The sequence below is a fragment of the Ictidomys tridecemlineatus genome, chromosome 1 (assembly GCF_052094955.1).
Source record: "Ictidomys tridecemlineatus isolate mIctTri1 chromosome 1, mIctTri1.hap1, whole genome shotgun sequence".
Classification (NCBI taxonomy): Eukaryota; Metazoa; Chordata; class Mammalia; order Rodentia; family Sciuridae; genus Ictidomys; species Ictidomys tridecemlineatus.
In genome coordinates this window covers 150,091,988-150,107,523 of record NC_135477.1, presented here as the reverse complement: position 1 = coordinate 150,107,523, position 15,536 = coordinate 150,091,988, and the positions used below count along the sequence as shown (strand labels likewise).

At 39.1% G+C, this 15,536-nt stretch overlaps 1 protein-coding gene and 1 long non-coding RNA gene across 3 annotated transcripts in view; one reads left to right on the top strand and one right to left on the bottom strand.

The window, feature by feature from the left end:
* The window catches only part of LOC106145124 (uncharacterized), a 27,275-nt gene extending 20,818 nt beyond the window's left edge, over positions 1-6,457 (bottom strand). Inside the window, exon 1 of one of the 2 annotated variants that reach the window (XR_013438616.1) lies at positions 6,318-6,457. This is a non-coding gene — a long non-coding RNA (uncharacterized LOC106145124). The remainder of the gene's footprint in view (positions 1-6,317) is intronic. The other variant, XR_013438617.1, reaches the window with a different exon arrangement.
* Camlg (calcium modulating ligand) lies at positions 6,412-15,536 on the top strand. The gene is made up of 4 exons (XM_005333183.4): positions 6,412-6,583; positions 8,342-8,802; positions 10,295-10,360; positions 14,917-15,536. The coding sequence occupies exons 1-4, from the start codon at positions 6,412-6,414 to the stop codon at positions 15,106-15,108; spliced, it is 891 nt and encodes a 296-aa protein (XP_005333240.2). The 3' UTR covers positions 15,109-15,536.

Sequence of the window (15,536 nt, the reverse complement as noted above, 5' to 3'; positions counted from 1 at the left end):
TGCACTACTCTGAAGTGCTTGGTTATTATTTTTTTTGTTGTTGTTGTTTTTTGGCTTAAACAACAGAACTTTATTTTTCACAGTTTTATTCCTTACAGTTCCCTACAGGCTATAGGTCCAAGATAAGGTACCAGCTGATTCAGTTGCTAGTGAGAAATCTCTTCCAGGCTTTCAGACAGCTTTCCTTCTCACTGTGTTCTTGCATGGTGGAAAGACAGAGGGATCTGATGTATTTGTCACTTCTTATAAGGTTATCACACTGTTACTTTAGAGCCCCACCCTTATGACCTCATTTAACCTTATCACCTCCTCATAGATTCTGCTTCCAAATATAATTCCTTTAGGGGCTAAGGCTTCAACACATAATTTTTGTATGTGGTGGGGGGAGGATACAAAAACATTTAGTGTCTAACAGAACTTTTTAAAAAATTTTTTGGTATTTGTTTTAATTAGTTATACATGATAGTAGAATGCATTTTGATATAGCATATATAATGGAGTATAATTTCTCATTCTTCTGATTATGCATGGTGTAGAATCCCATCGGTCATATAGTTATATAGGTATATAGGGTAATAATATGACTCTTGTTATTACTGCATGCTGTGTTAGCATATATTTCACAAATTTACTTTAAAAAATATTTTAAAGGCTGGGGATATGGCTCAGTGGTCTAGTGCCCCTGAGTTCAATCCCTGGTACCCACCCCAAAAAAACATTTTAGATATTGTGTAATATGCACAATCCAAAGTAATTTTATAACAGTTAAAAAAAACATAAAGTTCAGCCAGGTGTGGTAGCACACACCTGGAATCGCAGTGACTCAGGAGGCTCAGGCAGGAGGATTGCAATTTCAAGGCCAGCCTTACCAATCTGGAAAGGCCCTAAGTAATCTATCAAGTCCCTGTCTAAAAATTTTTAAAAATAAAAACAGGCTGGGGGTGGAGCTTAGTGGTAAAGCATACCTGGGTTCAATCCTCAGTCCCAGAAAAGTAAAAAAAAAAAAATTAATTGGGATTCACAATATTTGTTTTCCAGATAATAAGTGCCGCAGTCCGCCTGCAGCAAAATAAGGTGGGGGGGGGGACGACGAATAACTTCTGTAGATTGATACAGCAGGAGTGGAAGCCGTTTATTGTAGGACAACAGAGCTATTTATACATTCCACACAGCTTAATTAGCATAAAGTAGATACATCAGTCAACCAATAAGGAATCTCCACACTTAATGGCTCACTTTTCTTACTTCTCAAACCACTCCCTCTGGCATTTTGCCAGGCACCATCCAGACTTGTTTACAACTCTAACATTCCCCTGGCAAAATACCAGGTGTTATTTTGACTTGTTTACAGACCTTAAAAATGAGAGAACAAATGAGCCTGTGTGATGATGCACACCCATAATCCTAGTGGCTCAGGAGATTGAGGCAGGAGGATCTTGAGTTGAAATCCAGCCTCAACAAAATCGAGGTACTAAGTAAGCAACTCAGAGAGACCATGACTCTAAATAAAATACAAAATAGGGCTGGGGATGTGTCTCAGTGATTAAGTGCCCCCGAGTTCAATCCCCAAAAAAACAAAAAGAGAATGAATGAACTTTTGGGGAATATTCAATGTTTTCTAAGGTTTTGCAGGGGACAGTAAGAAACTATCTGCAGTCATCTTTTCTTTTTTTTGATGTAAAGCAAATAATAATTCTACTATGACACATTTTAAAAGATACAGTTGTAAATTATGAAAGATCCTTGAATTTTTTTTAAATACTTCTATTTTATTTATTGATTTTTATGTGGTGCTGGGGATCAACCCCAGTGCCTCATATGTACTAGGCAAACATTCTATCACTGAGCCACAACCCCCAACCCAAGGATCCTTGAATTTTCTACAGCTCTATAACTACTAAAGACTACTAAAGTAACAAACAACAGCAATCTTGGTATATGAATCTAAATTTTTCAGTTCTACCATAAAAAGTACTTTTTCTAATTTCTAGAGTTTTTAAAATAACACTTCTGTAAGTCTGATAATAACATTCACTCAAGGAGTATCATTTATTTTAGATTGTAAAAATTTTATTGTTTTTAGTGTAACGAATTGAGTCTATTAGATTATTTTGCAACCTTTAGAATAACAATATTTTTGTTTGTTTGTTGTTTTTTTATACTGTGATTGGACCCTGGGTGAGTGCTCTATCACTGAGTTTCATCTCCAACCAAAATAAAGAAAGTGTTTCTCTTAATCAAATATGCATAACAGTTATTATCTAGAGGATCACCAAATGTGACTTCAAAATGTTGTTAACTAGAGGCTGGGACTGTAGCTCAGTGATAGAAGTACCTGCCTTGCACATGTGAGGCACTGGGTATGATCCTCAGTACCACATAAAATAAATAAATAAATAAAGCTATTGTGTCCATCTACAACTAAAAAAAAAATTTTTTAAATGTTGTAACTATTGCATATATAATCCTTATATAGAATTTTTAATTTTATAAATAATATATAATGTTGTAAAATTAAATTCTTATTCTCAAATTCAAGTTATTATTGATTACCAGTGGGGGTTAAATCTCTATTCTCTCAAATGTTAGAAACAAGATTTGTCTTCCTTTGTGCAGTTTGTAGTTTTCACTGTTTTATTCTTATATATAAAAAATTAATACTGCCGGACATGGTGGCACATGCCTGTAATTCCAGCAATTTGGGAAGCTGAGGCAGGAGGATTACAAATTCAAAGCCAGCCTCAGCAATTTAGTGAAGCCCTAAGCAATTCAGTGATATTCTGTCTCAAAATAAAAAATAAAAAGGAATAGGATGTAGGTCAGTGGTTAAGCATCCCTGAGTTCAATCCCTGGCACCAAAAAAAAAAAAAAAAAAAAAATATTGGGGCTGGGGATATAGCTCAGTGGATAGAGTGCTTGCCTTGTTTGTACAAGGTCCTGGGTTCGATTCCCAGCAAAACACACACACACACACACACACACACACACATGCATTGTAATCCAAGCAATCATTTGATCTGTGCTAATATATCAATTTGGCTATTCAATAAAGTCAATTGAAAGAGCTTACAGTGACTGGTTGTTGAAAGCAAAGTGAATAACTAGCCAGTCACTTAGTGGCGCTATGTTGTACATCTATGCAATATCCCCTGCAATCCAGCCACTTGGAAGGCTGAAGCAGGAAGCTCTCAAATTCAGGATCAGCATAGGCAATTTAGAGAGACCCTATCTTGAAATGAAATTTTTAAAAAAGGACTTGGGATGTAGTTCAGTGATACAGGGGCACTGGGTTCAATCCCCAACATTGTTAAAAGAAAACAAAATAAAAATGAAAACGAACTTAAATTGAGCAACAAAAATACCACAGACCTTGTACTAGCGATCCTTTTCCCTCAGCCTCCCAGGATTACAAGTGTGTGACACTATACTCAGTGATAAACTGATTTTTTTTTTCTTTTCAGTACTAGGGATTGAACTCAGGGACACTTAACAATGAGCTACATCCCCAGTCCTTTTTGTATTTTATTTAGAGACAGGGCCTCACTGAGTCGCTCAGTAAGTAGATTTTGCTAAGGCTGACTTTGAACTTGGCTCCTGCCTCAGCCTTCTGAGCAAGGGAGAAGAAGCAACCACTTTGTTGGGGGGGTTACCTTTTGTGGGCAATGACAAGCCAAAGACTGGGTTGCTCAGGAGTGCTTGCTGCTTGTTTCACATTCAAACAGTTCTTGGGGGGGTTTTCTGCATTCCAATGGTTTATGGGAATGGCTGTCTCTCTCTCTCTCTCTCTCCTCCCCCCCCTCCCCCATGGTGGTTGGGCTGAACCTGAGATTTTGTGTATGCCAGGCAACAGGCAAGTACTCTAGCACAGAGCCACATCCCCAGCCCTGGCACTTCTCTTTAGAGACTCGATTTATCTTTTGCTGTTGGTAATCTCAGATTCCTATCTCAATCCTGTACCATGTTTCCTTGCAAGGAGCCCAACAGGCTGATTTACACTGGAGCCTCAGGGACCTGGCCGTGGTCCCCTCTTAGCAAGTGTTGATGGGGTCTTTCACTTAGTTGATTACTGAATGCAAGGATTACATTTTTATTTTCCTGGGCCCATGGTGTTATTGTCAGGGTCCAGATCCTTGGTGTGCAAAAGAAAGAATTGAGCAAGACACACAGAAGTCACAGGCAATGCACAGATTTATTAAAGGTGGAAGTAGCAGAGTGGGCCCAGCAAGAGAGACTCAAGGTCCTGATGTCTGGAAATCAGTGTCTTATATGCTTAGCTATGAGGTGTTCCCTTCCCTATACTGACCTGATTGAAGACCTTACCCACTGGTTACCTTATGATACCTGATTATTGTCCAATTTCCCCATTGGTTACTTTAGAAAACCTAATTAGAATACTGTCTAATTTACCCCCACTGGTCACTTTAAAACACCAAACCTGTGGCTGGCGTTGTCATGGTGATACAGTGGTGGGAGTTGTCATGGTAACGGGACTTAAGGTAAACAGGGACGTGACCAGTCTTCTGTCTTGTCCTCCAGCCATGTCCTTCTTACTACCCTGCCTCTGCCATTTTGGCGTCCTTAAGTCCTACCTAACATTGGCAATTTTGCCCGCGGGCTCCTGCCTCCATGTAAACTTACTTAAAATATTTTATAACTGTGCTGCTATTAAAGACGACTATAACTCAGATTTGGCTCGTTATTATATGATAATAATTGTTTCCTCTGATACTAAGAGAAACTAAAATCAAAGCGTTTTCATGGGCTCCCAAATTACTAGGGGCCCTCAACGTTTCGCCTACTGGGCCTGAGGAGTAAATAGGCCTGTCGTGCATTCGCTGTTCTAGGAACTGCAGCGGTGGACAAAACAAGGCTTGCCTTCACCCAGCTTGCATTCCAGCTAGTGAGACTGTAAGGGTCCAGCGGAGTGTCGGAGGGAGAGACCACACAAGAGACCAGCCTCATGCAATTGCAGGGGGAAGTTTTATTGAACCAGCATGCTGGGGCTCAAGGCTCATTCAGGAAGGGAGAGCAGCCCAGAGCCCAGAGCAGAGGTCAAGCAGAGCTTAAGTACACTTTTTGGAGAGGGTGGGGGGCTTTGCATACATCAGAACAAATCATCTTGAGGCGCGGGAAATTGAACAACAACCCTGAGCCATGATTAGTACATCTATTGGCGGGAACAATCTGGGCAGGGGTGATTGGTCACCCCTGAGTGGGGTACACATTTAAACTGATTGGTTTTGTGGCCTGGATGCTTACATCTGAGCTATTTGGAGCCCTTAGCTAATAAACAACCAGGGAATCAATGGAAATATTTACTGGGCAGTTCAGGTATTGTTCTAACAGCTACAGAGATTACAGGTTCTGGGGGTAGCAGAGGAATTTTAACAATACCTGGCCTATTATTATTATTTTTAGCCCAAGCCTTTCAATTTAGAAACCTTACAATCCCCAGTCTTTTACACTTTAACTCAGACTCTTGCAGCTTAGAGTCAGCTTAGAAATTTTACCTTTATAAGACACACACAAAATTAGTACACTTAGCATGGGGAGGTGACTGAGAGTGAAGGAGAAACAACGCAAAACAAGGGAACACAGAGTGCTGTGCGCTGTAATCCCAGCGGCTCAGGAGACAAAGGCGGGAGAACCGCGAGTTCAAAGCCAGCCTCAGCAATTTAGCGAGGTGCTAAGCAACACAGTGAGACCACGTCTCTATAAAACACAAAATAGGGCGGGGGAGGTGGCTCAGTGGTCGAGTGCCCCTGAGTTCAATCCCCGGTACCAAACACACACTCAAAGTTCTGTTAATTTAGATAGAATGGGCATGGAAGGCTTTCTTGGGAAAACCTCATTTGAACAAGAATGTAAGCCTAGAAGAAACCGGGCGCGTTTCCGAAAGAAGGGCGTTTCAGGATGAGAATCGGCACCCCCCAATAAATCCCAGTCAATGCTCCCCCAGGCGTCGCTCCCGCAGTTACGTATTTCCCAGCCGGCGAGCAGACCGCAGAAGGTCTGGAGACAGGCGCCTGACGCTACAATCTCCATTTTGCTTCCTGGCAATAATGTAGCATGAACCCGCTCCTCACTGGCGTCCTTGCCCACCCGTCAGGCCAAGTGCTGGTTTTCTTTACCTCCGCATAAACAGCGGAGGGGACTCAACAGCGGGGAAGGCAAATAAGTGAGAAACACGCGAGGCGGGTAGGGACGCGTGCTCTCTTTGCCCTCACCCAAGATGGCGGCCAGAGCTTGTGCGCGGTCCCTCGGGCCGCGCGTGCTCAGCCGACCGACTCTGGCACCGCGCTGGGGGGCGGACCTACCGTGGGAGGGTGACGTGCTTTCTGCGGCCCTAAGTCATCCGCGCCGACACCTCCTCTCTCACCACTGCCAGGTCCCTCACACTGTGGAGGAAGGATGGAGCCGGTGACCGTGGCCACCGACGGCGGGGACAGACCTGGGGCCTCGGCGGGCTCAGGCATGTCTGCTTCCCAGCGTCGGGCGGAGCTTCGGCGGAGAAAGCTGCTCATGAACTCGGAGCAGCGCATCAACCGCATCATGGGCTTTCACAGGCCCGGGAGCGGCGCAGGTGAGCGCCTCGGTTTTCCCTGAGTTTTCCGCCCACCCCTTACGGTCTTTAGGATCATTCTGCCCTCACTCCTCCACTGCACTGACGTTGTGGACCAAACCCTGCTCGCTGACCTCCATTCTGCTCCTGCCCGTATAAGTGATGCCCCCCCCCCCGTTCTCACTCCTTAGCTCCAGGACGGTCCTGGTCACTCCGCGCAGTTTTCCCGGAGCTTTGCTGAGACTGTCCCCACCCGGTGCAAAGCCTTGGCCCCTGAGTCCCTCCGCCCCGTTACTCTCTCGCCTTTCTTGAAGGGCGTACATTTCATCCCCAGACTGACCTGTCCACCGCGCCCCTCAGGGCAATTGTTTTCGTTTCCATCTGTTCCACTTGCTTTTCCTTCCATTGCCTTCCCGGCCTCTACTTTCTATTGCCTTTTGCTGTATAACTCTTGTCTTTATGAACTGCCTGCTCGTCCATCCTACGTGGATCAGGGACTCATATCTTGGTGTCGGTGTTCAGTGCTCTTAACACTGTGACCAACAGACCTTCTAGAAGAGATGGGGGAAAAGTGATCATCTTTTATAGACCCAACAGGTGCGACATCCTCACCTGAGATTTTTCTCTCATTAGGTGAGGTTACTGCGGTTTATTTCGGGAACCACATTTCACTCTAAAGGAAAGTACATTCTCACCCAAAGACTTGTCCCATAAATGCTTTTGAAGTGAATATAATTGAACACTTAGAATGCCCTAATATTGTCTAAGTTTAAATTTTAAGTGTGTTCTTAAGTGATTGCCTTAGTCAGTTTTTGCAAGCTCCTTAGATCTTCGTGACTTCTGTGAGGCTTGGGTAGTGTCAACTTCAGACAGTTCAAATGAGATGTAGGAGCACCATTAGAAGAAACGTTTTTCCATTAATGGTTAATATCAGGATCTTCTTTCTTTCTCAGAGCATTATTTATTGTATATAACATTATATATAATAAATAACATGTATGTAATATATAATATATATGTTATATATAATATTTTTATATATTCACACACATTTTGGTACCACAGGTGCTTCACCACTGAGCCACATCCCCAGCTTTTTTTTTTTTTTTTTTACATTTTATTTAGAGCAGAGTCTGGCCAAGTTGCTGAGGCTGGCTTTGAATTTATAATCCTTCTGCCTCAGCCTCCCTGTATTATAGGTGTGCACCCGACTACTTAGTATCTTTCTGTATTTTGTTCTTTTGTTTTGAAACTTATTTCTATTTTGTTTTGTTTTGAATCAGCAGCATCCTAAAACTATGTAAGTACTTACTAATGGCTACCCTAATGGCTGCCTAACAATAGTTGTAGGCTATGCCACACCCTATGCTCACAGGGCTCTGGATTCAGAAATTTTATTTTAAAATTCAGATCTTAAAAATCTTTAATGGCTTTGCATTTTTAACCAAATAAGCTAGTGCAACCAATGCAGTCGTATTTCTGGAATATGTTATCCATGCAAAGTTGGTCTTGACAGCTTCTTCCATCCTTGAATATCTTTCCTAGTTTGTTTATTAGTCTTATCTCCTACCCACAAAGTTTGGATTATTTCCTCTGCAGGAATACTCTTGGGTGATATCATTTGATGGTATAGAAAGAGGAACTTGTTTTTATTTTATGCAAAATCAGTATTTTGATTTAGTGACTGTCAAGTTTTAGCTGCAGCAACATATTTTAAAAATATTAACACATAACGTGTGTGTAATAACAAAAGGCTTTTAATTTTTTTTCCCCCCTTAGAAGAGGAAAGTCAAGCAAAATCAAAGCAGCAGGACAGTGATAAACTGAACTCCCTCAGCATTCCTTCCGTTTCAAAGCGAATAGTGCTGGGTGACTCGGTCAGTCCAGGAACAACTGACCAGCAGGGTGGTGTTGTGGAGGTAAAGGGGACCCAGCTGGGAGACAAATTGGACTCTTTTATTAAACCACCGGAGTGCAGTAATGATGTCAACCTTGAGCTCCGACATCGAAACAGAGGGGACCTGACCACGGACACTGTCCAGAGGGGTTCTCACCATGGCCTAGAACAGTACCTTTCCAGATTTGAAGAAGCAATGAAATTACGGAAACAGTTGATCAGTGAAAAGCCCAATCCAGATGATGGAAGTGCATCAGAAGAATTTGACTCTTTTCGAATATTTAGATTGGTGGGATGTGCTCTTCTTGCTCTTGGCGTCAGAGCTTTTGTTTGCAAATATTTGGTAAGGAAAGAGCTATAAACTGACTAAATTTGGAAAATGCAAGTTGGGTATATATGATAAGTACTTTTAATTCACAGGATTAATTGCCAATATTAAGTTAATATCTACCAGATTTATGGAGCTATTTGGAGGTGTATTATATAAACTTCATTATTCACCATAGTTATAGAATGAGAGCCTATTAATAATTATTAAAGGTATTCTTTATGCCAGCTACCATTAAGTGCTTTGCTTGTAATAATTTATTTAATTTTCATCCTTTATGAACTAGATATCATTTAAATCTGTAAAAAGGAATGAAGACACGGGTTAAATCATTTGCCCAAGGTCACACAGCATCTAAGTGACAGCTGAGATTAAATCCAGGCAGTTTCATACTAGAACCAAAGGGTTAAGTGCCAATATAAAAATATTAAGTTCCAAATAGTATAGAGTTCCTGTGTGTCAAAAGGTATTTCAACATTTTCATAATGTTGAAGTAGTATGACAGGCCTTTTTTGTACCATGATGTGGTCCTGTTATTTTACAGTAGTGGAAGGCTGCAGAAAAGTATAGCTCATAGTTCACTCGCATCTTGCTCTTAGAACTATTTCCGTTCAATAGACATTTTAAGAATATCTACCATATATCAGGCACATAAACAAATTTTCCAGGTAATTAAGATTTATATCATTAAGCAAAACAGTTTTTGAAAATCTTTTTATGCAAATGTTTCTTTAGTTACAATCAACAGATCTGATTTTTTTTCTCCCTGATAATAAATTATAGCAAAGATTGATGATGCTTTTAACATTTAGTGAGCTAGGTAGCTGCTTTTATCTCTCTTATCTAAAGGACTCTGTGCTTTCATGCTTTTAAAGCATCATCTCATTTTTGTGCCTCGTTTTTTCAGGAGCTTTTTTTTTTTTTTTTTCTTTGCTTTGGTTTTCTTCACTATGAACTTTTCAATTGTTTAGTTCTCACTGCTCTCACTATAATATGCCATCTAGTGATCTTTGCTCCTTGGTTCCCTTCATAATATTTTTAACTTTAGAAATAATTATGTAAATTAAGTGTTACTTTGATCTTTTCCATTTTGCCTAAGAAGCCAGATCATCAAGTCATTTTATCTATAGTGTGAATAGCTCCTCATTTGAGGGCTTAAGATGGTAGCCATCTGAGTTATTCTTTGCCCCAAAGTCTAAGGAATGAATGGTGTATATTTTGAGTGTTAGGCTTTTTAGGTATGCTTCAGGTTGTCAGTTCCTTCTAGGTGAAGGAAATTCATGATGTATTATTATATATCTAGCACTAGTGTATACTGATAAATAATTTTAAAAGTAAATATTTATGAGAGAAGACTTCGGGGAAATTGAAAGAACTATATAACTTTCAGCCACTAAATTAGTATTTTATTGTAGTTTTTTGCTTGGAATTTTATAGCTTCTGTTTGGTTTATTGTGGTTTAAATGATTATGTTGGAAATATTTAATTTTATCTTTTATCTTCACAGTCCATATTTGCTCCATTTCTTACTTTACAACTTGCGTACATGGGACTGTACAAATATTTTCCCAAGGTAAATTAAAATCTTTTCTAAGTTTGGTGATGTATTTAGATTGATTCATGACTAGCTAATTTTAAGAACTTTAAAGAAAAAAATGATCCTGCAGGGCACAGTGGCTCACACATGTAATTCCAGCAGCGCAGGAAGCTGAGGCAGGAGGATGGAAAGTTCAGAAACACCCTCAGCAACTTAATGAGGCCCTAAGCAACTTAGGGAGACCTCATCTCAAAATAAATAAAAAAGGCTGGGGATGTGGCTCAGTGGTTAAGTGCCTCTGGGTTCAATCCCCAGTACCAAAACCAAAACTTGTCTGACCAAGTTTTATGTGGTTCTACTTGTGTTCTGGATCAGTGATGCTCAAAGTATGGTTTGCCTGCCAGTGCTGATCTTCAAACTAATTATGTCTCAAGATGTATTAAGTTCAGAATGGAGCAATCAGTCCCAGCTGCTCAAGAGGTTGAGGCAGGAAGATTGTGAGTTCAAAGCCAGCCTCAGCAAAAGCGAGGCACTAAGCAACTTAGTGAGACCCTGTCTCTAAATAAAATACAAAATAGGGATGGGGATGTGGCTCAGTGGTCCAGTGCCCCTGAGTTAAAAAACAAAAACAAACAAACAAAAAAACTCACATAAAACTTGGTCAGACAAGTAAAGTTATCTTGGATATCAGGCAACTTGAGCTCCATAAGACTGTGTATACATCTACAGTCCCTGGTACTCCCCAAAAATAATAAAGTGGATAATCAGGAATTTTCGTAGTACTTTTATATTATCATACACTTTCATTATATTTTACAAAAATGTTGGTCCATGTGGTTTGAGGTCCTTAGGGTAGTATTAATAGTACTTGTCTAAGAAAAGTGTTCAATTTAATTACTAATTAACTTTAGTAATTCATTTTATTTATAATAAAAGAAATTTTTAAAATTGGTTTGAGGGCTGGGATTGTGGCTCTGCGGTAGAGCGCTGGCCTAGCACAGGCAGGACCTGGGTTCAATCCTCAGCACCACATAAAAATAAAGGCATTGTGTTGTGTCCATCTACACCTAAAAAATAAATAAAGATAAAATAAAATTATTTTGACTATCTTACTATGTCCCTTATTGAACACTTGGTAACAATGCACTTTATCTTTATTTGAGTTTTTTAGGGTTTTTATTTTTTATTTTTTTGGCTGAAAAATGACTAGTTGGCTGTTTGCTTAGCCTTTTTTTTTTTTTTGGTATGGGTGGTGCTGGGATCCAACTCAGGGTCTCATGCATGCTAGACAGTGTTCTACCGCTGAGTAATACCCTCAGTCCTGCTTAGTTATTTCTTTTTCTTTAGAACTGGGGATTCATATTAGGGGTGCTCAACCACTGAGCCATATCCCCAGCCTTTTTTATAATTTATTTAGAGATAGGGTCTTGCTGAGTCACTTGGGGCCTCATCAAATTGCTGAGGCTGGTTTTGAACTCTTGATCCTCCTGCCACAGCCTCCACAGCTGCTGGGATTACAGGCATTCACCCCATGCTTAGTCATTTCTAATGAGCCAATAGATCTGTTTTTGGTTTTGATGGATTTAAAATATTTGTGTTTTGAAGCTCAATTGGTCAAATACAGAAAGTAAAAGAGTAAAGAAAGAAATATCATTTTAATTAAAGCATTGGCCTATAAGTTCATTCTTGCATTGAGGATGTAGCTCAGAGTTGGAGCACTTGCCTAGCATACACAAGGCCCTGGGTTTGATCCTCAGCACCATAAACACACAAAAGAAGTTTTCCCTATAGTCATAGTGGTAAGCTGTCCAAGAAATATTAAAAGAGAAAAATAAAAAGTGTAGAAATATGATCTGTAGCATACTCCTTTTTTGTGTGTGTGAAAAGGATGCAAAATAATTCATATTTGATTTTGTTTATATATTCATGAAACTATTAACAGTAATAGTAACAGAGTTGTGTATAGATTACTAGGTAAATGGGGGAGAAACAAGAAAAGGGAGACTTTTACACTTTCGACAAAACAACATTTTGTTATGGTGCTTTCTTTCTTTCTTTCTTTCTTTTTTTTGTACCAGGGATTGAACCACTGAGCCACATCTCATCCCTTTTTATTTTTTTAATTTTGAGACAGGTCTCACTAAGTTGCTTAGGGCCTCATTAAATTGCTTAGGCTGGCTTTGAACTTGCAATCAGCCTCCCAGCCACTGGGATTACAGGCATGCTCCACCCTGCCTGTTTTGTTATGGTAGGTTTTTCCCCTTTTCTTTGTGGTGCTGGGGATTGAATCCAAGGGCACTCTACCTCTTAGCTACATTCCCAACCCCAGTCCTTTTTATTTTTTACTTTGAGACTGGGTCTAAGTTAAACTTCCTGTGTTAGCCTCAAATTTTAGAATCCTTCTGCCTCAGCCTCTGGAGGAGCTGGGATTACATGCATGTGCCAATGTGCCCAGATGCTGCAGTAGTTTTTAAATACACAAATGAAAGAATTGTGCAGTGAACACTATCTTTACTATGTAGATTCTGTAATTAACCTCTCATTATATTTGTCATGTATAGAATTTTCTATTTTCAAATCCATCTTATTTTTCTTGCTGTATTTCAAAGTATGTTATAGATGTACATATCTGTATACTTCACCCCTCTAACATATCATTAACTCCAAGTCAATGTTTATGGTTCTTTTTATTTTTTTAGGGAGGGTTTACTGGGGATTAAATCTAGAGGTGCTTTACCACAAAGCTATATTCCCAATCCTTTTTTAAATTTTTTTTTTTTAATTTTGAGACAGACTCTAGCTCAGTTATTAGGACTTCATTAAATTGCTGAGACTGACCTCGAATTTATAATCCTCTTTCCTCAAAACTCCTTAGTCACTGGGATTATAGATGAACATCCTCTTACCCAGCTGGTTCTTTTTTGTTTTGTTTTGTTTTTGCACGGGGGATAGAACCCAGGGATGTCTTACCACTGAGCCACATCCTCAGCCCTACTTTGTATTTTATTTAGAAACAGAGTCTCTGAGTTGTTTAGGGCCTTGCTAAATTGCTGAGGATGGCTTTGAACTTGTGATCCTCCTGCCACAGCCTCCAGAGCTGCTGGGATTCAGGCGTACACCACTATGCCTACTTTATTTTTATTTTTTATTTTGAGACAAGGTCTTGCTAAGTTGCTGAGACTGACTAGCTGGTTCTTTTTATTTAAGGTTAACTTTTTTGTAAAGGAAATGTGCATGTTCTAAGTGAACCATTTGATAAGTTCTGACAACCGGCAAAACTCAAGGTTTAGAACCTTGTATCATCCCAGAAAGTTTGATTGGGTCCCTTTCCAGGCACTCCCAGTTCCTCTCCCACAAAGGTCTAATTTTCTTTTTCTCACCATAAATTAGTTTTTTTTAGTAATTAATAGGATCATTTATTCCTTTTTGTGTTTTTATAAGCCTTCTTTAATTCTGCATGATATTTTTGAGATTCATCAAGTTTTTGAGTATGTTTATAGTTGATTCCATTTTATTTTGGTGAGTGATAAATCAGGAGTACAAATAAATCCATTTGTTTATTTGATTTCCTGTTGATGGATATCATGGCTGTTCCCAGTTTTGGGTCATTTTGACTAAAATCGAAGTTTTACTTCTAAGAAACTTTCTCTGTGTCTTGGTGGACATGGGCTTCATTTTTCTTAGTTAATTATAACTTTTATTTTTAATTTTTATGTATTTATTTTAGACAGGGTCCCTCTATGTTGCCCAGGCTGGTCTTAAACTCCTGGGCTGAAGCCATCCTCCCACTTGAGCTTCCTGAATAGTTGGGACTGCAGGTGCACCACCATATCTGACATAACTTTTTATATTTCTAAAATTATTGAACCATGTGAGTGGTTTTCTTGATACTAATCAATAACTTTTTTAAAAAAAGCAACTTTGAATTTTTTTTAAAAAATGAGACAATAAATGTTCTCTTCCCCCAAAAGTATTCTTGTCTGATGATTCCTGTTGTGCATGTAATCAGGTGTGAATTTCTTTGCATATCATGTAGGACCTTTAAGGATATTCCTGTGATATGGTTACAGATTACTCAGTGTTCTCCAGTATGATCAGCATTCTTCTGCCTCTGGCTTTTGTTATCATGAGACTTAAAATAAGATTTCTCATCTTATTTCTCCCAATCTAAGTGCTGCTCCTTCTTGAAGGCTGTTTTCTACCTCCTATAGAATTATTCCTTTATTTACAGAAAACTGGGACAATTTCTATCTCCTTTGAGCCCTAATGCCACATTGTCCGTGTCATTCATTTAGCAGTTATTGAAGTCCTAACTAATAATGATTTTCCTGTTTTTTGCCTTGTGGTATCATGTATATTTCAAATTGTGCCTTGTTTCCAAGATGACACCTTTTAAAAATTTTTGATAGAATCTTACCTGCTATTGCCTATAGTTTACTGATTTGCCTATTATATTCTCAGTAAATGCTAGCATATTGTTTTAAAACTTTCTTAACAAGCTCTAAACCAGTTAGGCAGAATTCATCATGTTTTATAGAGTTTATGTAGTCTGCTGAAAGATGTAAAGTTAATTTGAATCTTTGTCTTTACAGAGTGAAAAGAAAATAAAGACAACAGTATTGACAGCAGCACTTCTATTATCTGGAATTCCTGCTGAAGTGATAAATCGATCAATGGATACCTATAGCAAAATGGGTGAAGTCTTCACAGATCTCTGTGTCTACTTTTTCACTTTTATCTTCTGTCATGAACTGCTCGATTACTGGGGCTCTGAAGTACCATGAAGCCTGCAGAACTCAGAAGCAGCTTACAAAAAAACCAATTATTCTTCTATATTGCAGTGTCTCTAAAAGAGGCATATCAGTTTACACCTTTATATAATTTTATTTCATAGGGATTATAAAGCTAATAGGAAAGGAATGACAGGTTCCTTGATTTGAAAATGTTACATTTGTATTAGTATTACTATGAAAAATAGAGTACCAGTGTCATTAATGATTTTCCTTGTTTAATTAGAATCCCTAGTCTATATATCTTCCCTAACTTCTCAGATTTGTAATTCCTCTTTTGGGGCCTGAGCTAATGCTTTGAGAGAGCAGATAAATGTGGTCTCAGCCAGCCCTGAAGATTGTTACTTGTATTTGTGTCATTCTGTCCTGAAAAATGAAACCATCCTAAAAATAAAATGAAAAAAAATGAATTGAGTATTAAA